The sequence below is a fragment of the Cylas formicarius genome, unplaced genomic scaffold (genome assembly GCF_029955315.1).
Source record: "Cylas formicarius isolate icCylForm1 unplaced genomic scaffold, icCylForm1.1 PGA_scaffold_6__28_contigs__length_40554024, whole genome shotgun sequence".
Classification (NCBI taxonomy): Eukaryota; Metazoa; Arthropoda; class Insecta; order Coleoptera; family Brentidae; genus Cylas; species Cylas formicarius.
This window is the reverse complement of record NW_026844347.1, coordinates 33,468,101-33,489,818: the sequence shown is the minus strand read 5'-3', so window position 1 is coordinate 33,489,818 and position 21,718 is coordinate 33,468,101. Positions and strand designations below refer to the sequence as shown.

Sequence of the window (21,718 nt, the reverse complement as noted above, 5' to 3'; positions counted from 1 at the left end):
TTAAGTATATATGAGGCTTGGGTGTAGTTTTTAATAAAAACAAATCCGCCTAATTTGTGTTATATACGTATATGACCTGTTTCAAACCATGTACGTGTACAGTAATCAATAAATATTATTATTATTATTATTAATATTATTATTATTATTTAATGGATTTCTCAGTCCTCGCTCCTTCCCTGTTTCGGCATTGGCTGCAAGAAGTGGGTAAGTTTTAGGTTATTTTGAACATGTTTAGATGTTTAGTTGTGGGGGTCGTTAAGTACGCGTCTGACAATTCCGATGGATCCAATGGGAGTTATTTTTTGTTGTTAGTGGCATATCTGTTCTCTAATGTTGAGCTTTTTTAGGTTTTCGATCAATCTATATGATATTTCTCCGGTTGCGCCTATAATAATTGGTACTGCAATGACTCTTTCTTGGTTCAACATATCTTTTATTTCATTGGCAAGAGGTAACTACTTACTAATTTTCTCGTCGTGCTTTTTTTGCAGGTTTGTGGCGAGTGGGACGGAGAAGTCAATCAGATAAGTCTGTTTGTTTTTTTTTCGGTAAACACCAAGTCTGCTCTATTATGTTGCAGAGGTAGATCAGTTATTATTTCTCTGTTCCAGTACATTTTGTAGTTTTCCGTTTCAACTACACTTTTTGGATTGTATTTATAGTGTAGTATTGTGTCCTTCGTTTCTGTGTCGTGTAGTTTCAAGAGTTCTTGATGTATTACTTTGCCAATGTTGTAATGTCGTTTGGTGTATTCCTTTGGGGCAAGAGTTGGACATCCCCTTATTATGTGGTCGATCGATTCAGTTTGTTCTCTGCACATTCCACAATATGAATCATCAGTGTAATTTGCCGGTAACCCAATTGTTTCCTGTTTGGTAGGTTAATCATTCACATAGATATAAAATAAAGTTGCGGAGCGTCCCTCCGTAAATAAATGCTGTTTCTGATGCCCTCGATTCCAATAACTTGTTTCGAGGTATGATTTTAAGCATTTACGTAAAAGTATCAAAATTCCAAATTTATTATTGAACGCTTCATTGTCTAATCCTGCTTGAGTAGACCATTATTTAAGTTATTATATTCAAGATAGCAATTATGCTTTTTATTAAAGCATCTTTCAAAAACTGTCACAAAGTGGGTTTCGACTAACATAAATAAATAAATCTCCCTTTCTCAACAGATTCAACAATTTAGGTTATATAGTATTTCGAGATATTCTTTTCGATATAATCACTGGGAAAACTAAAGAAAACAAGAAATAAATCAATGAAAACAAGGCCAATAAAAATTATTTGTCAAATAAGTTGAGGAAAGTAACAAATTTTTTAGGCAAAAAAAAAGAAAATAATAATGAAAGTGTAATATACAATTTAGGTTCTTTTCATAGTAATATAACCTTCTGGTTTTGTACTTAAATGTTGTAAAATTATTCATATTTTTTATGTGGTGGGGATTCACAAAAGAATTGGAATTAATTGAGAAAAGAACATTAAACTTCGTTTTGTCTTTGACTTCGTTACCACCCGTTTCAGATTGATGAGTTTTGTCCAGTCAAGTGTAAACTGATTTAATACTTATAATTTTGTAATTTATTTTCCTATTAGTGTAGCGTCTAAAATAATGTGAAAGAAACAAATTGATTGAAAAGTCTGTTCATTTTCAAGTTTACATGTTTTCGTTTTTTAATTTATTTTTGTTGTGGAAATAGAGCTTTTTAATTATGTATACTTTATAGATATATACTTTATTAGTTATTGAACATGAATTGGCTCTAATATTGACTCGCTGGTATTAATAAATTACAGTCAAAATATATTCCCATGCCTACCGGCTTAGTATATTTAATGTGCAGTCTAGTTTTGATTATATATTATTTCATTGGCTCCTAATTGTACGCTTCATTGGCCTAGCGGTTTTCGCCTCGGAAAAATACCGAGGGAGAGATTCAAAGAATATAATTAAGAAATCTATTAGGCAGTTGAAATGGCCGCAATTTTTAAAGCGACCCCGAAAATTTCATTAAAACAGCGGGATAAACTGGTTACCGTTCCCGAGCGCCTCGATCTTTGGAACCAAATGGATTTAAAACGTAATGAGTTTGGATTTGAGTATTAGACGAGGCCGGCCGATCGGCAATTTTTATTCGAGTTTTATCACGTAATTCCAAATGAAAGTCATTGGAATTCTGTACGGCTCCATTTCAGTTCCGCCTCCGAATCGAACGTTTTTTTTTTTTTCACTTACGAGAAATTTCGCCACGTTGCTTAAGGAATGAATAAAAAATACTTTAGAACTCCCGAACTAGCTGCCTTAACTGGGAGGTTATGTGCATTTGCCTTTTACAGTTACAACAAAAATTTTTGTACTAAATATTTGAAGCATTTGAAAATGAAAATTGTGGTCTTTAAGTAAAAGAACAGAAAACTCATGTCAAATATTTATTGCCACAAGAGCATACAAAAAAATTACTTTTGCAGTCTTCATTCCCTAATGAAGTTTGTTTTATTGAACCTGTACGTTTGCCTCGCTGTCTGCAGAAAGAGTCCTCGAGCGTGATCGGACACGACTCTTCCCTCCTAACGGAGACGATGACCTGGAGCGACATCTGGACCTGGGAGGTGATTGGGATACTGAATCTTGCTGCCTCCTGCTACCGAATATTGATCTCCTCCTTAGCCTTAACCAGAAATTAAAATTATTAGTGGTCTACTAAAAACATTATCATTTACTTTCCATTGTATACCGTGTCCCAAAGTATATCGTCATTTGACGACATAAAGCGGGACAGACCATCAGAGACTTTTAAGGTATTTTAAGATTAAATATTATATTACTAATAAAAAATACGATTGTATTAAATATAATCATTCGGGGTAATGTATGAAATGTGATGTATATGACATTGTTTTATGGACTTAACATTTTCAAAAGTTGCTTATTAACTATTGTGCAGAAGGTGATATTGTTTTTTGTTCATTCAATAATTCACTGTTAACAATATCATTTGCCGAAGGCATTAGCGTTCTTGGAAGTGGGCAGATTTATTTTAAAGCTTCGTTATTATTATTAAACATTTATACAAATTTCACGCTTTGTTTTGGTTTTGGAAAAGTTAGTGATAGGTTGTCCCTTATCCATGATTAAATTACTGGTTGTTGATTTTACGCATGATATACTTTAGGACATACTATACCTTCACAGGAAAGTCCGTGACTAAGGAGTATAGTTTTTTTTGTAAAGACTTCCATTAAAGATTTTAAAGGACTAACGGAGAAACGTTTCCCAACCCAGTGTTGTTCTGGAGGCGGAGACGGAGACGGTGTCTATTGCTTCCATCAAAGAAGGCTTAAAACCTCGAAATCGGTCAGGAGTCTTTGATTAAGAGTCTTTGAGTTGAAACTAATACAACAATACAATTTTTGCTTATGCTGAACTATAGCGTGTGGTGGAGCAGACCGCTTATCTCAATTGGTTCTCCTACTATATATGACAAGATGAGTACAAACATAAAAAGATTTCTAATGATATTATAAAAATACTGCTATAGAAGGAAAAAAATGCTAAAAGAGCTGATGACGAAGAACCTAGTTGAGAAAAATATTATAACGTAGGTTGAGAAAGCAAAATTGACAAATTGACCACAATGAGCGTGGAAACCAATATCAAGCCTATTCTGAGGCCGTCCTAAGAAATAAATACATTAGAAAACACCCAACATAAGCCCATTACATTTCGCAGCAATTTACCAGGAATAATTATCAAGCCTTAAGATAAACAGGATAGCAGACGGACTCGGCGTGATATTCACACAAAGATCAAACCAGAATAGTTCTTAAATTTCCTTCAAGATTTAATTGTCACGCTGGATTACTTTGTGGCTTTCACAACACAATTGTTTTTTGCCTGCACACTGCATAAAGTATCTTATCAATTTGAATTTCTATATTTCTATTCGGCAAGATATCTTCGATAGTGTATATTATACATACATTATTTTACCTTTCAAGTTTCTAGTATCCCACATTCGATCCCTGGTAATAACATTTATCTTACCTGGACTGTCTTCCATTTGAGGAACAATCATCAATGTCTCTCAAGATGTCTTTCATGTCCAAAACAAAATCCCCCAACAATTTGGACCCAGTATCCGGATCCAAGGGATAAGTTGCTGCATATCTGTTGCGGATGAAACGAGTGAGTCCCCTACGTCGACGCTTATCGGTTGCGACCTCCACCGTGACTCTGTTGCCGAGAAGCCTTTCACCGTCCAATTCAAACGCCGCGTGTTCCGCATCCCGATAATCGTAGAAGTCGACAAAACAATGGTCGTCGTGAAGACTCACATCCCGTATTTTGCCGAACGTTTTGAAAAACCTTAGCACATCCGGTATTCTGGTGTAAGGCGAAAGTCCGCTTACGTATACCCGGGAGTTCATGTTTACAATTAAAATCCTAGGCCCAAATTTACTGCAATATAAAGGAATTGGTGTACTTAACGTTGATGACTTCGGAGAGCTTAGAAATGAAATTAAATGGTCATTAAATATTCTCGGGAGACGATTAAATAATCCTAGAATCAGGTCCCGTTTACAATAAAATTACCTGCTATATTTTATTGAACATTTCACAAAATACTCATTCCGAATAATTAGGTGATGGTCCTGGACTTAAGGAGTTTAAAATATAATTCTTGACTTTCGCTAGGTAAAAATTATTAGGTTTGTATATTTATTCTAACTGTTTAATACGTTTGATAGAATATTATGCAACAAGTTTGAACTTGTTACTGACGAAAAATCGAATTTTTATTATATTTTATTTTATCTACGCTCGTATAAAAATTTTATATGTCGGTAACGGTAGGATCTCCGTTCTCGTCTTTTGGTTTATCCTGAATAAGTTTTTAACCGTTGGAGCTACAAAATTAAAATTTGCCTCATTTTTAACCCTCCACGAGATGCATAAATTTGTATGAAATGGCCTCGATCCGAGCCCGGCATCCATCTTTTTTTCGCGATTTTCTACTGTTTTTTGAACATCGCTATGAAACACGACAAGTGTCCGAAATTTCAAGCAATCGACTTCATATTTGGCACATATATGCCCTGTGACGGAACCTATTAAAAATGGGGGGGTCGGAAAGTATTTTAAAAAATTAAGAATCGGGTGCGCAAGGGTCTACAAAAAAGACCATTTTTAAAAAACCGTTTACAATACCGAAAAAATTCTTGAGGCAGATGATAAGGCTCCATAAACTCTTATTCTTGAAAATTTTTCGAAAATATGGGCCGCAAATTCAAAAGCTTTTAAAATTGATCCCCCTATTATTTGAAACTGGCAATAATTTCAAATCTGTGTTATAGATGCCAGTTTCTTCTAAATAATGATATAGCCCATATAGATAGCTTTTGTATTTAAGGTTTTTAAGTCTTGTACAGAGTGTTCGCGATATTTTGTGCAATATTAAAAAACATAATAAGTGCCCCAAATTTGCAGCTACCGACTTCAGACATAGGCAGAAGTAGAAGTCTGGACCTGCATTTAGACTCTTGAAATTGTGCTCAGTAAAATAACGCCAAGTATTTTTGGCGATGTGTTTTGGCATCCAGATAAACATCTTTTCCTCTAAAACCTTTCATCCTGTCACACACATCACACATTTTGTCGATTATATACAAGGTGTTTTAGTTATGGTCAAAAGACCCTGAAAATTGTTCTTTTAGACAGTAAATTATTAATCGTAAATCAAAATTCGTACAAAAAATAGCTAACCCGTTCAAACATTGTTATAGGCCGTATCAAGGGCTACCATTTTTGTATTTACGGTTTTCGTCTATCACATACGCTGTTCGAGATATTTGAAAGAATGCAAATGCAAATCACTATTTTTCGCCGTCAATCTAGATGCGATGATCTCATTTACTATTACTATTAAAAATTCGTATACCAGGAAACTAAGGAGAGCCAGGGCTATAGCCTGTATTTCGAACATTGTTGAAATTACATACAGTGTACATCGGTTGTGGGCAAAAAATTCTAATACATACTTAAGTAAGTAAATATTGTTTAGTATCTTTCCTAACAAAACCCCAAATAATTAAATTCTAAGCAAAGTACGATCCTGTTCGGCCATATTCCATTCTTACAGCTTGCCCGGGTCTTTCCTTAATTCGTATCAGTTAGTCACTTTCTTATATCTACGAACATACTTTACCTTACACACCAGAATTTTTGAAACTGTTTTTCTTACGTCTCTCTTACGAGATCATCAGGAAGGTGAGTGATTGTTCGTCGACAGAAGTAAAATCGAAAAAACCTGGAGAGACCTCGCGTTTCCCTCGTTTCCGCTGCGTTTGCTCGATGTGCTTCCTTAATGAGTTTTCTTAGGGTATCATTACGCAACCATTAGAATAATTTTCCGAGATACCCGAGCACAATGTTAAATTGAACCGAAATTCAGCAAACTCCGTCTACCTCATCCATAGGAAGATAACATTGTTTTCATTTTAACGTGATGCAAATATTTTGATATGTTGCCAGTATTATTTTGGCGATACACTATACAGAGAATAATAAATTTCCGTATTCAAAAAAAAAGTCTTTGTAATATGTCGTTAAACATTACCTATAAAGTAAGAAATAGTTCTTTTTCTAACCGTTGCGATTTGGTTTTTGTTTTGATTTGTGAGAAACGTGACTTTTTCAAAGTCTTATTGCATATTGCTGTTACACTAATATAAAAAATACCAAAATGTCATTTTGAATTCAAACAATTCAAAAACGCTTACTGGTTTCTATTGCTGATTTCCAAAGAACGCTCAAAGGTAAAAGTGTGTCAAATTTGTTTAATTTACCAAATTATAGCATAATTGTTAAATTTTTAGTATTATTATATTATAATTTCAGACGCCAATGATTTCTGGCCCCCTCTGGGAAATATTTTCTTCGCCCGCCCCCACTCGTCCCTTGCCAAACTGCCTACATTTGCTTGACGACGATAGCAATTTTTTGAATGACTCATGCGGTTTCTTTTGGAAATAATAAAATAATTTTTTTTATTAACGATACCGTAGACGTGGACCGTTTCCTGCCAATAATATTTTTACATTCCAAGGGCGCAACGCTGCGATTCCGAAATTAAATAAAGACTAATAACATTACCTGCCAATACCCTTATCAAAAATGACAGAGGAAATGCCTCGATGACGTATATTGCTTACGCCTTAACCTCTTTCTCCTTGGCAAATTCAATTTTTCTTATTTCCTATGAAGCTTTTAGTAGTATTCCCCTTATATGAAATTAATTGAAGTATGAAATTAATTGAAGTGGTTCGCCGATGAAGGTCGAAACGGGAAAATTAATTTTAGTGCAGACCGTGGAGAGTTTCCCTCAGGAAACCCAATCATGGTTTACAACGTTACCTACAATAACTAAAAGCTATTACGAGAAAGCATTGGCAGTTGTTATCATTTTAAATAGGGCGAGATTTGTATTGAGTTAGTTTATTAATTTTATGGAAGTATATTCAATAGCATAATACGTCCGTCTTCTTCCTGAATTCCCCCGTTTGAAGTCAAATTGACGTACCTTCAGAAACCAAAATCATTTTTTCTAACTGTATTGAAGCCATGAAAAATTAATCAATTTTCTCAGGTACTGTGCTAAATGTAGGTAACGCAAAAAATACACGAAACGTACAATATCATTTATCAAAAAAAAATTAAAAAATCTGTTAGTTTGGGTTAGTTTTGCCTAAAATGACATCAGACCTATAAAAACGTGAAATCTTTGTTTTTGATATTTTTATAGGTTTTGTCATGCCATTTTAAGTGAAACATTTCACTCTTATTTTAAATTAAAATTATTTTGTGACAAATATTACTATATATTTCGTTTGTTTTTGTGTTTCCTGGATCGAGGCAGCATGCACTCAAAATACAGTGCTAATATTCAAAACTCTGGACCTAGGTAAGGTACTGCAGTCACTTAGTGAGTTACACAACTGCAACCGCTTCAAAGTTTAAACAAAATAACTTCGTCAAATGACGTGTACAGTTATTATTAATAATAACTAACTAATAGTTTACAGTTATCGTATAATTAAGTTCAAGATCACAAATAATATAATTCGCTAGCTCGTTGAATTAAGTATCACTTTTATAGCATTTATATACCAGTGTTGTAATTGATTTGATAGACCAATTTCTCTAGACAAAATTTATAGTATTTGATGACACAGTCTCTATTTGTTTCATACTTTAAGAATTTTCAAAGTTTTTTTTAAAACGACACACAGACAAACCAATCAAATATTATGCGCCCAAAATACACACTTAATTATCAATGATTCTGGTATTTGATTAAATAAATGTACATTTAAAGCACAGTGGAGACTTCAATATTACGACCGTAATGTATTATAGAAATGAAGCGAGGTGTCATTTAAAAAATTGATTGATCTAATGCCCACCCACTTCATTATAGTTTACAAATTATCTTTGATATCATTGGTTTCTATGTAATGTGTATGTTCGTAGAAGCACATAAATTTGTTATATATATATTTTAAGCGTGGATGTTGCAGATTTGTTATACTGGAATCACTAAGTATACCTGCCATCTACCACTAACAAAGAAACAAAATATATTTAAGAAGATATCAGAATAAGCCACTCTCGGTTCATTTAGTGGTGTAATAATAATAGTAATAATAATAACAATAAAGCAAATGAATTAAATTCGACAGTTCACATTACAACCATTAAACTAACATTTAAATTTTTCATAAAAGGCAATAGTTCAAAGAAATAATAAAACCAAAAATTGACCCTTCTATAAAAACTTGTTATAAATAATTAAATAAAATACTTTTTTTTGAAGCATAATTTAATTGAAAAACATGTTTCATTATTTCCAAAAGTAGCTTCAATTGCAGAAAATAGACTTTTAACCTGTGTAACACTATTTTCAGCGCAAATTTATATCAACAACGAATTTACTTTTTAAATAAAATTTATTGTTAAAATGAATATATTTGTTTCAGTCAATAACTTTATACGAAGACGATACAACAATATTTGTTTTGTGTAGATATTTTAACATATATTTGATGTATAAATATGCTGCGTGTAATCACATTCATCTGTGGTGTAAAGTACGCAACTACATCAGCCTGGTGATTGTTTAATGCGAGCATATAGATGCGACCGCGGACATGTTTTAAATCGCCCCCACGAAAATTGCCAATTGCCAAAAAAGAGCCGTTCGAAAAACCGTAAATATGTCCGCTCTGAAATATGGAAAAGCATTCCCGCAAATACGTTCGAAAGTTTTATAAAATTTAAAATTGGAAAATTTCACCACGCGTTCAATAAATCTTTTTTCGATGTTTTCTGTACGTGACGTTAAAAACAGATTTATATTGTTTACAAGAAAAAAATGAATGAATAATCTGACGCACCGAAAATGTGTTTGGTGTAAATAAAGCGACCCGGGCCAATTTTGAGTAGGGTCTTCCGGGAAAAAATATTAAAAAAATATTTGACTCGATGGCTATTATTGTTTTCAAGTTGGGAAAATATTTACTAAAAATAGATCAAAATAAATTATATTTTTATATTTCTATTCAAGCTTAAGCAATAAAGCATTAGCTTCACAGATTTTGTGAATATTGCCTAATAAGTCGAATTCAAAAAGTTAAAATCGCCAATAAAGTATCATCAAGTAAACCCCTGGAGGTACATGCCCCACGCAGATCGATATTTGTGCATCATAGAATGCACGAGATTTCTGAGTTTTGGCAATTTTGTGATGACCTTAGCTTCAATCCATCCCATAATCATAAATGCTTAAACAAATGTACTTATTATTTCATAGTAGTTTTTCGTTAATATTAATGAGTGCATATTGAAGATGATCGCAGATTTCAGATATCAATCATTGCATGCGATTTGCTTGCTGTGAATCTGAAGTTCTTTCAAAACTTATCCATGGAAATATGGATATAAGAAGAACCCAAGTTTTTCAAAGTTCTTGTTTATATTTAGTATTGACAAATGGATAAACCGGCTTAATATAACTAAGCGGATACATTTATTCTCTGCCTGCCTTTTTCATAAAATAATTCAAAATAAAATGTCCACATACTTGTTTAATATTATATCATTCCCCGGAAATGTTTATTACCGAAGTTTTCAGAGGAACTAGCAAAACAGTTAAATAGAACTATTTAAACCATGCTTTTAACTATCACGTGTCAAACATTTGTAATTCCGTTTCGGATTCTCTTAAAACTAAATCTCAGAGCAGTTCCGAAAGGGACTGCTTGGTCTCCATAAGGCCGTTGCTAAGGATCGCTCCCCTTTATAAATTGTACATACTCTCTTATCTATACACAACTAGTTTGGGATGTTTCGGAATATTTGTGTTTAATTTGTTGTTCGCTTTGGATTTAATTAAGAGGCCATCTTTGTCGAGTGATCTCCTGCGTTCTTCTAGCACAATTACTATTGTATGTGTTCAGATTTTAAATTATTATGTCATATTTTTGTATTGCTAGAATATTAAATCTTTTATTTAAGCTTATTTTTATTCACGCACCTATAAGTTTGTAGAGTGCAGCTTAAATCATCAGAAACGATGTTTTTAAAAAGAGTTTTAGGTATATATAGAGAGTTTAAAGAAAAAACAGTTTTACTCTCAATGTTACACATCTTGTTTGGAGTTCTGGCAACTACCTTTTCTTAGCATCTTATCTTTTTATTCACGTCTTTATCTCCAATAAGTTTGGCAGATTACGATAGGAATTTCATAATCAAAAACCGCAAGGATGGTACAAAATTATTTAAATGTTTTATTATTAAAATAATTTGTGTATATCAAAAGACATTGATGTTCTTTCAGGTGTACTTCAGGATTCACATGTTGGTGTTGTTGCCTTCAATTTATTTTTTTATGACATATTAGTTGATTTTGCAAGGCTTTTGGGATTTGCTGATAATTTTAATTCTTTTAAGGTCATTAAATCCTAGTGACACAATTAATTTGCTTTTATAATTCCTTGAATTAAATGTCCATAAAAAGGGAAAATGAAGATTTAGTAGTCTTGCTTCATCCCTATTTGTCTACAAGACTTTGTATTGCGCCTTTATTTTTTTTTTAATATTGAAACATGTTAGTCAAGTTTGATCCATTTTTGTAATACTCATACTTACAAGCTAAAAATTTATTTCAAATGTAGTTTAACTTAATAATCATACCGATTACGATGCTGTTATTAATTTGTTTAATATGTTTCATTGTCAAGTTAGTGTCGACTGCAGTGTGTTCTTTCAAAATTGAATTTTGGAATTAGTTTACAAAGTCAGTTCGATACCTAGTAGTGTGACAAACATACCCTAAAGCATGTTATTTTGGTTAACTTTTTCAAAGCGTTAATAATTATTTTCTAATTGAATTGTTTTCAAAATGGTGCTCCCTTAACAATAACATATAAAGAAATAAAACGTCTGGATCAGAGTGTAGCACGTCGATGTCAATCGGTCATAGGAAATGGATGAGGAAACACTTAATATTGCCTTTTTATTTGTTCAATTTTTTAAATATGTTTGCTTATTAATTACAGTTTTGTTTCAATTTTTTGCAATAAACGGTGGAGGTGAATAAAAAAAGTTAATGCTGAGATAAATACGGAATCTTCATATATATGTGACAAACTTTGAATTAAAGGTTTTGCATTCAACAATCTGTGCTTGCTTAAAACATGAATTGCAATAAAAAAAATTTGAATAGAATAGAGATCAGCATTTTGCGAAAAAATCACTTTTGGAATTGATCCAAATTTTAGTGGTGCATTAATTTTGATGTGATGTGTATGTAGTGAGTTACACACATTAAATAAGAACTAAAAGTTTAGATTTTCACGAAATTATATATATTTACATGACAATTGTTTCGGTAACACCCTGTTTTATCAAACACAAACTACCTGCTACTATATATACCCAAATATGATAATAAAACCTTAATTAATGTTGTTGTGAGAATGTAAGTTTAATCTAATTGGTCGTTCCAATAAATTTAATTTCTTACTTTTTGTGGCTGTATCTCAAATATTAAAATCGTCGTCAAAAATGTGTTTTTCTGTGTTTCGAGTATGTAGCATAATTAGAATCTATACTAATGTTTTTAAACGCTCTTTCATGTTCGTTAATGCGTTTCTTGAAGGTTCTACCTGTTTGTCCAATATAAATTTTAGGAAAAGATCCGCATTTCAACCTGTAGACACCTGATTTTTGAGATTTTGGACACTTCGTTTTAATGTTTTTTAAAGATTTTCCTATTGTATTTCCTAATGTTTTGAAAGTTTTTCACTGGGTTCTCCCATGTATGTAATTGTTTTAAATTGTTCGTGTTCTGTTAGGTTTCGGATAAATAGAGTTTACTGTTGTCTGGATTTGTTTTTTATTTATAATTTAGCCGTTGTTCAGTAAAATTTGTTTAATTACATTAAGTTCTTTGTTGTAATTTTCTGTCGAGAATGAAGTATGTGTATAAAATGCAGCCATTTTGTGTGTATTGGGATAATTTGAGCTGTTATGTATGTGAAGGTATATTACATTTGATAAAGACCCGGCGTTGTCGAAACAATTGTCATGTGAATATATATAATTTCGTGAAAATCTGAATTTTTAGTTCTAATTTATTTTGTTAAATGTGTTTTCATCAAATAAAAGCCACCTCAGTTCAATATCTTGTTTACGTAATTTAACTAAAGAATATAATTTTGGCGATGTGGATTCATAATTGTGTCTTTGATACTAAATAGTGTGGAGTTAGTAATTACTTCCTTGACTTGTCTTTGATATAACTCGGATCGTGGCTGATACATTGGAAAAGTTGTGGTTTAAGAAAATTGTTGGTTTTTGAAATATATTCTGGGAGATCGATACCTATGAATGTTTTTGTTTTTGATAGTTTTTACTAGTGACAATTGAGAAATTTCTTGGTGTTTGTTGTTATCTATTAATTAAGAATTTATTATATTCGCTAATACATGTTTGTTTAACTTAGAATCTTGAATGTCCTTAATTGCTAATTCACAGTCGATCCGTAAACAGTCTAATTCTCTATTAATATTCGAGTGCTGTAAGTCAAAGTTTTTAGCATTTTTAGAAAATGTTTTGTCTGTTAAGTTTATGAACCTGTTATAAAATTTGATAAAGAAACAATTGTCATGTCATAATATATAATTTCGTGAAAATCTGAACTTTTAGTTCTTATTTGTTTTGTTAAATGGGTTTTCATCAAATAAAAGCCACTTCACTTCAAATAACGCAAAGATTGAATAGTTAAAAATAGTAAACGAATTTTAAAAAACCATATAACTAATAGTAACAACTCAAAGTTGCATTTCAAACATTTTCCGACATTTATTTTTAGAAATACAATATATTCTCAAAATTATTTAGGAGCGGTATCGGTAGGTAATAATTTCGAATAACAAATTTTTTTCCAGAAAAATTTAATACCCATTCCATTGTAATCGCCGTATCAACGACCGCATATTTATTTCATATGAAACGCCCGACTTTCTTTGAAACCTCGCCCGAACCCAACTCAAATTCCGAGTCAGAAATTAAATCTAAAGCAAAAATCCACTTTTTCCAAACCAAGCGGTAAACTTCACGCTCGATAACATCGCGTGCGACCGAAATAAATAAAATATTTCAATTTTGGAGCTCGATCGGATAAAAGCGACCAAAATTGGCATAAATTAAAACGGTAAAATGTCTTTCAAAAATCCACACGATCATTTTGTCAAACATCAACGCGACACGGGTCGGACTTTAAGCGGATGAATGACGACACACCTAGAAATCTTCTCGAAGCGGAACAAATAAAAGTTCTTTCAACTATCACTTATTTAAACGAGGTCGACCAAAAGACCCGATATATGGCGTACGTTATTTGCATGGTAACGCAGATACGTGTGTGTGGTCGACGCTTTGATGTTAGTTTTTTGGCTTTTAGGATATTGTTAGCGAGTTACATAAAAATATTAAAAACCGAATCCTTTGAGAGAGAGAATAACGTTAGTCCAGAAAGTAAGATCGGATTTCTTATTGCACCATTAACTAATAGACTAATAAAGTTAAGCGTGCTTTACAAGGCCACAGCAATTTTGCAAAGATTATTTTGCAATAAGTTATCTTTAATGTTTCCGTGTAAACTGAAAATACACTGCAATTTGTTGATCATTTTCTTGTAATTGCAATAAATGATAATTTGCTCTAATTCCTCCTGCAAGTTTAGTAATATACTGAGAAAACTGTAAAAATTAAATATTGACATATTTAAAATTCATTTCGAAAAATGAATCTAGATCGTGCTTATCGAGATATTATACCAATTCCGAAGAAAAAAATTAATGTCACATTAGTTTATGCGTACATTTATGCAAAACTTCACCGAGTGACATGTGACGTGTTTACTAGAATTAACAAATGTCAATATACCATGCATCCAGTGAGCAGAAAATATGTCGATGATGTTTTAAAGTGACACTTTCTGCACAGTAGGGACTGGGAAATATTATATTATAATAATATTCAGGCAAGATGACGATTACGTTAGCAATGACACCAAGCATTTTCTTATGACGTAATCGTCATCTTTCTTGAAATTTATTAAATTCAACAAATGTCGTAAACGGTATTTGAGCTACTACTTTATATCGCATTTGACATTTTTGCAAAACTCAGAATTGAGAAACGTCAAAATTCAAGCCTTGCGGTCAAATCTCCGAAAACATACCATTGCGCCCAAATCCGTGTAGCAATATCCCGGAAATGTGCCGAAGTATTTAAGATAATACCGCACGGATTTGGAAGCGATCGGATGTTTTCGGATATATTACCGCACGCACGGGTTGAATTTTGAATTCGTTTATTAAAAACTCGCTCCGCTCGTGTCAAATAAACCCGTGACTCGAATGCCGTTTTCCACACCTGTTGCATAATATACTATGTAAAATTCCACATAATAAAATAAGAGCTCTTTTAAAAGTGAATATTCCAGGCCAATCATAGTTCCTGGTAATGCCGGTAAGCCAGATGCTGTCTGTGATCGATGCTGGTACCCCGTTGATCCGTCATAAAGGTTTAATTACTTTAGGACAGTTAATCGCTTTTAAATCGTTATTGTTAATTAAATTTACATTTATTTTACATCTCTCTAATTTTTTTTAAAACTACAACTGGTTTTTGTTAACAATTACGTTAATAATAATAATTCCAATTACATTATATTACATTTTGTAGAACAGGAATTCTTTTTGGTCACAAAAAATTTTAGTCGTAGTAGAATATAACCATTGAGTATTAGTGAATAAGGAATGAGGAAGATGGAGGCCAAAAAAGTTGAAAATATTTTTATATGTACTACAAAAATTACAATAAAATCTTAATTTCTTAGCTTCCGGGATAAACAACCATAAAAAAAGTTGTGTGAAAACCTTTGCGCCGTAGCCCACATGCTTGCAAGGAAGCTGATGGTGGCCATTTTCATCATATTAGTGTCAATTCTTTAGCACTAAATTTATTGTGTATATAGAGGGTATATAAATTTTTGTTTTTGTTTTTGTCAATTTTAATGTTTTTTTTTGCTTAAAAATGAGGCAAGATACGAAAACAACTAAAGAGCTAAAAGAACTGATTCAAAACAAATAACGAAAATTGCAACAGAGTCAGTGGCGCACTTTTATATAAAAATTTTTCCCTTTTTTTGATGACGAATCGGCAGCTGAGAGTTGACTCATATTTTTGAATCACCTTGTATAATGTTTATACTGCATGAAACAAATAATTTGCTAACTAAGCAAAGCTAACTAAAAACTATAAAATGTACATTTGTTTCTGCAGACAGCCGATACTTTCAGCTTATATTGAAATATCATTTTCAAGTGATATTCATATTTAGAACTCTTGTTGATAATTTGACAGTCAATAGAGAATTCTATATGTTTCTATTTTCGCAACTTGATTCGAATGTTGAATTGTTGTTAACATCTTTTATTAGATTTGTTCATTCAAAATCAAAAAACTATCAAAATCAAAAAATAGAAACACATCCTACTCAATGAATGATTATTTATGTTTGCAAAAATGATCGATAAGGCAATAAAAACTTCTATTTTTTTTCCAGCGTAAACGTTAAGGAAGCAACTTTTTGCATATTTGTATAGAAAATGCTGAAAGCAAACAAAAGTTTGTGGTGATTTACTGGAAAACTCGCACGTGCAGGCGCTTGGTGCAGGTGCCAGTGATGATAAAACCTACTTTTACCACCCTTTCGTGTAAAAACTTTCGAGAAAAGTGGCAAGGATAAATAGTATGAGATTTAACGCAAGCCGTTTACAACACTTACCTTTACATGTTTTCCAATGAAAATACCAAAAAATTATCGGTTGAAATTGCAAACTCAATTAGTTAAAAATTACTAACCCGCTCAACTTGTGGAATGAATATGAATGAAAGAAGTTAAATTTTAAAAACCAAATTTACTCGTCCAAGTTACCTAATTAAAGTTTTCCTGACGAAAAATCAACAAAAATCGACTTCCTTAATAATAGGATCTATTAATTAATCATCTTTAATTAAGCAGTTTATTTTAATTGGGGAGCTAGACGGTTAGGAATTCTAATTAATACGGAATTTTCATTCCGCAGTAAACTCACAAAGTTGAAGTTAAATATAATCAAAACTTTTAGACGTAGTCATCGTCAATAGAATCAAAGTAATAACGTACGTCGATTGGGAACAATTAGAAAACGGCCTATTAATTTATTTAATTTGAAAGGATTGGTAATTACTGTCGAATGGACGATTTTATATTCGATTTGATTTAATGACGGAGCGTGTTTAAATAAATTCTGCGGTAAAATAACGATATAAAGCAGGACCATTTCTGACAATTGACAATTGAAAGACGAAATTTTTCTTAACTTTTTATTATTAAATTTTTCCTTTTGTTGAACATCGATCCCAATAAAATATAAACAGCGCACCATCATAATATACACAATACTCGAAATAGCTTAAGTTTAGACAAATTTTAAAATCGATCACACGTACCCAAATTTTTATACAGATAATTGAAAAATGGTTTTACTTGGAACACGGAGTCGACTTTAAGACTTAACAACGTTTATAAAATCTTGACTTGACACCTTTACAGCGACGAAGTCGAAACCCAATGGAGAACCACCCACCATTCTTGTCTAATTCCAAAAACGGATGTGACAAAGTCTAAATAACATAGCAGCGCGTATTCTATTGTTCCAATTTTTAGCGCACTTTAGAATGTCCTCTTTCTCATTGAAAAACTCTTACTTAAAGATCATGCAATAATTCCAAATAAAAATGAAAATAATAGTCAGGCGGCCTCTCTAATCACCAAAACTGAAGTTGCACATGCAACTAAAAAAAGTAAAACAAAAGAAACAGTATCAGATCCGATGATATTCCAATCGAGCTAAGCTAATACGATGACGAACACACCACCATCTTAGCAGATTATTCGAAATGTAGAACACTGTTATTGCAACGGTAAGTAAGTAAGTAAGTCCCCAAAATTGATTCTCAATAATACATTGCAGAATATATCGAAAACGTGAAATGACGTAAATACTAAACTCATCACGGGGAATATAATAACAATTTTTTATTGGGACCAAACAGCAAATAGACGCTAGACGCAGCAGATTTACAGACTTACAGACGCTTAACCAGGCTTTGGAGAGCACCAATTATTAATCAATCAATTGTAGATTAATATCAACGGAATCTTCATCAATAACATAGGGTGAACGCTATTGGCAAAACCCCTAGAAGATCTGCTTAATTGATTAATCATAATTAACTAGCAAGCTAGGTATATGATCTAGAATTAATCATCCAATAAACAAAATATATAAAAATTAAACGAAACTGTATATTCAAACATCAATAAGAGTTCGAAATGAAGAGATATAGCATTGAACAGCCAGGAATGGTTTAAGAAGTTGAATGTTGTTTGTAGTCGTAGCTCCAACATCACACTCAAAAGGAGTGTTCTTCAGCGCCTTTGAGCTACGGACCTATCGACGCATGTCGCACATGTTGCAAAGAGAACTTCTGCATACCATCGAAAAATGATAACTTGAGTACTTTACAACTGATAATTCAAAGCAAATTTAGGAACAATAGGGGCCCTGGATCAAGAGATTCATGATGCAGTTAAGAATATGATCTGAAAAAAAAACATCAGGGGGAATTATTCTAAGAAGCAGCTGCTAAAGTTCAAGTAGCCTTATAAATGGGGTGGAAGTAGATGAAGAAGAAGAAGAAGTATGTGCAAAAATTGTAAGAGTTGGTAGTACACGGAAGTAGATAAATTAACGAGTTACAATGACACTTCTAAACTGCACAGTGTCCCAGTGGTGGGGATATACCGCATATCTAATACAAGCTATCGCGGCGTCCAGTGCAAGGAAATTTGAGAATCGATTGGATTAGCATCAATGATCTAGTATACGATCGATTAATGGACCATAATGGTATGTGTTTTGCTCCAAGGAACTTCTAACTTCGTCGGATTATGTTACAGTCATTAAAAACGTATGCAATTGCCGTATTTACATCTAACGCTTGCACTCGCAAAATAGTTCTTGTTCACCAGCACAACCCACTCGCGTGTATCTGTTGCCGGACGTTAAAGCTAGAGTACCACAGTCGCAAATTTTTGTACAAACTTCTTGGCACCACCCATCAGTTTTTAAACAATCGAATTAATAATAACGTTATTCCTATTTACAGCGGCACAATGGTTGCGAGCCGCGATGTTCCTTAACAGCTAGCATTTTGTCAACACTGTCATGTCGGTGCTTACTGTGTTACAAGGTTGGTAGTCGGTGGCCGCGGTCGGCAGGTCTGGTCTCGTCCTGTGCGATTTTTTTCGCACCGACATGCGCTGAAAATTTCCAGCGACGTTGTCGTTGTCCGTTCTCGTTTCGATGCATAAAATGTCCTTGAATTCTTTCCAGAAGTTTTCGTTGAGGCAGCCGTACAGGATCGGATTCGAACACGCCGAAGACATGCCCATCATGTGGCATATCGCGTAACAAACCTGAAACAAAAGAACTATGTATAACTCTATTTTTTTTAATGATAATGTTCGGATCAATCTCTGCAATTTACTAAAAAATATACGATCTAGGATTTAAAAAACACAATATTGGAGCTTTTCAAATACAAGTAACTATGAAGCCAAAAATTTCCTAGCCCTGATCTTCAAGAAACCCTATATTATGCAACAACTGCATTAAACGGTATGTGAGTCAGGAGATTGTTCAACATTCACTGGCCGTCGGAATTGACAAAGATCAAAATTCAATTCGTGCGGTAAAATCTCCGAAAACATCCGATTGCTTCCAAACCCGTACTATTTCGAAAATGTCCGAGTGACTCGGCTCACGTGGTAAAGTGACGCTTCTCGCACGCTAGATCGGTGTATAATTAGGTATTTTACAGAAGAAAGTAGAAAATATTATATTATGCAATAAGTGCGGTAAATGGCATTTGACTCACAAGTTTATTTGACACGAGCGGAAACGAGTGAGTTAAAATGTTTACCGAACGTGTTGCATACTATACCTTTTCTACGACCGTCAGTTTTTGGGTACATTTTCGCAAAACACGAATACTGACATGACTGTCAGAATTGACAAACGTCAAAATTCAAAGCGTGGGAAATATCTCCAAAAACATCCGATTGCTCCCAAACCCGAGCGGTAAAACCCCGGAAATGTCCGAAGTGGCTGGGATTCATGGGAAACGAAACTGACATGGTTAAGTGACGATTCTCGCACGCTCGATCGGTGGGTAATTAGGTATTTTACTGATGAGAGTAGAAAAAAATATTTTCAATTTATTTTTACGATTTCCTGATTATTATTCTTAATTATGTATAAATTAAATATATTAATATGATATTGCGGGTGATATTTTCTTGGTGAAGTCAAAGATTAATTCTTTATTTTTTCTAGGAGAGATTCAGTTGAGAAATGAATTTGACAATTTAAGTAATAAAACAGCAGAAATAACAGCTGTTGCTTATTTAAGGAGATGTAAAATTTACCGTCTGAATGAAGAGATCATTAATATTATTATTAGATTGTACCACTATATACTTTATATATTTTATATTTTACATAACACATTGAAAGAAATTAGAAGCTTGATATTTCGATAAGTTAACAAATTATAAAAAAATTATAAAATATACCATATTACTTAAACATTACGACAGACACTAACATTATGTTCTTAAACATCATTTTTTGATAAAAGTTAATCAACGCATGTCACTATTTCATTGTTCAAGTATGAAACACGTTGATGAATTTCTTCAGTCACTGTTTTATTAAACACTAGCTCGTGCCAATGTGACTAAAGTGCCGATTATCAACTTGTAGCATAATATACCATTCTAAGAGTTAAATTAAAAAATAAAATAAAAAAAATATTAGTATTAATCCTAGTGTTAAAGTAACATGGTAAAATATATATATATATATATATATATATATATATATATATATATATATATATATATATATATATTTTGTAATTTATTGACGTATCAAAATAACAAACTTTGTCTAATAGTGTAACAAAACACTGGTCTGTGGAGGGTAAACAATGTGAATATTACGATGCCAGTGGAGTATAAAAAGAGATTTTAAATTTAAATGTTAAAATTTATTGAAAGAGAATGGCTGATGGTTATTGCAAACCGTTGTTCTGGAATCCTTTTTGAAAGTGTTATCGATATTCATCTACTAAAATAGGGAAATAGCTTTTGATATACCCACAATGTGCTGAATAGCAACCCATAAAGCACAAATTCTCTGAAGTTGGTTGAAAATAAACATTCTAGTCAAGACTTAATATAAACTATTATAATTTATATATAGAGGCGTATCCCGATGTAATCTGCTTTTTGAAATATAATTTATCCTTTGCCTATTTGAACCAAGCGCAATTTATGGCATCGACACTCGAATGCTAGAATGTCCATACCATAAAATTATTAGTAATAGCCACGAAAACGTGCTTCCAATTTTTATCGAACTCGATTCATACCGATATAGCGTACAAATTTCATTTCCGACTAAAAGCATTGCGATATATCCAGGTACGTTTTGTAATAATATTAAATCGGTGTGAATTAAGACGATATTCAATAACGCCATTAAACTCTCACCATGCTCGCATATTTTCGTTTCAGTTCCGGCTCTGAGTCTAGACAAATGGCAATTTTGTTGTCGGCTGTCGGATTTTATAAATCAATTCGAACCCCATGAAACCGTGTCTTTCTGTTGTCTCATCGTCATTTGTCTAAACAATTTGTTATCCCATTTCAGCCTAAAAGGTTTTTGGCAACAGAGCGAAGCACTTCGTAAAAATATATTGATCTACATAAAGAAAAGGATACAAAACGGGAGGAGTATCCCATAAATGCGGCGGAATATCTGCCGAATATATATTTCTTGATGAACCCGGAACATCGAGAAGGGTACTGCAAATAAATTTCACATAAAACCGTTTAAATGGTATTGCCATAATAAGTAAAATCCAACTAATATAAACCTAAATTGGTTGGTAAACTTAAGAA

General features: G+C 32.7%; 2 protein-coding genes across 3 annotated transcripts in view; both read right to left on the bottom strand.

Moving 5' to 3' along the window:
- Nucleotides 1-523: 523 nt before the first annotated feature.
- Nucleotides 524-4,439, bottom strand: LOC132703197 (serine/arginine-rich splicing factor 5-like). The gene is made up of 3 exons (XM_060672322.1): nt 4,057-4,439; nt 2,521-2,680; nt 524-871 (listed from the first exon to the last, which is right to left on the bottom strand). Exons 1-3 carry the CDS (start codon nt 4,437-4,439, stop codon nt 524-526), a joined length of 891 nt encoding a protein of 296 aa, XP_060528305.1.
- A 12,602-nt stretch (nt 4,440-17,041) lies between these two features.
- Nucleotides 17,042-21,718, bottom strand: part of LOC132703893 (neuropeptide F receptor) — a 107,677-nt gene continuing 103,000 nt past the window's right edge. For both annotated transcript variants that reach the window (XM_060673409.1, XM_060673410.1), the window contains exon 6: nt 17,042-19,168. In XM_060673409.1, the coding sequence (XP_060529392.1) occupies nt 18,896-19,168 (273 nt within the window). In that variant the 3' untranslated portion in view covers nt 17,042-18,895. The remainder of the gene's footprint in view (nt 19,169-21,718) is intronic.

Coding starts and splice junctions, on each gene's coding strand:
- LOC132703197 (XM_060672322.1), bottom strand. CDS start 4,439: ATGAACTCCCGGGTATACGTAAGCGGACTTTCGCCTTACACCAGAATA. Junction 2,681..4,056: donor TCAAATGGAAGACAGTCCAG/GTAAGATAAATG, acceptor TTTCTGGTTAAG/GCTAAGGAGGAGATCAATAT. Junction 872..2,520: donor CTGCAGACAGCGAGGCAAAC/GTACAGGTTCAA, acceptor CCTACCAAACAG/GAAACAATTGGGTTACCGGC.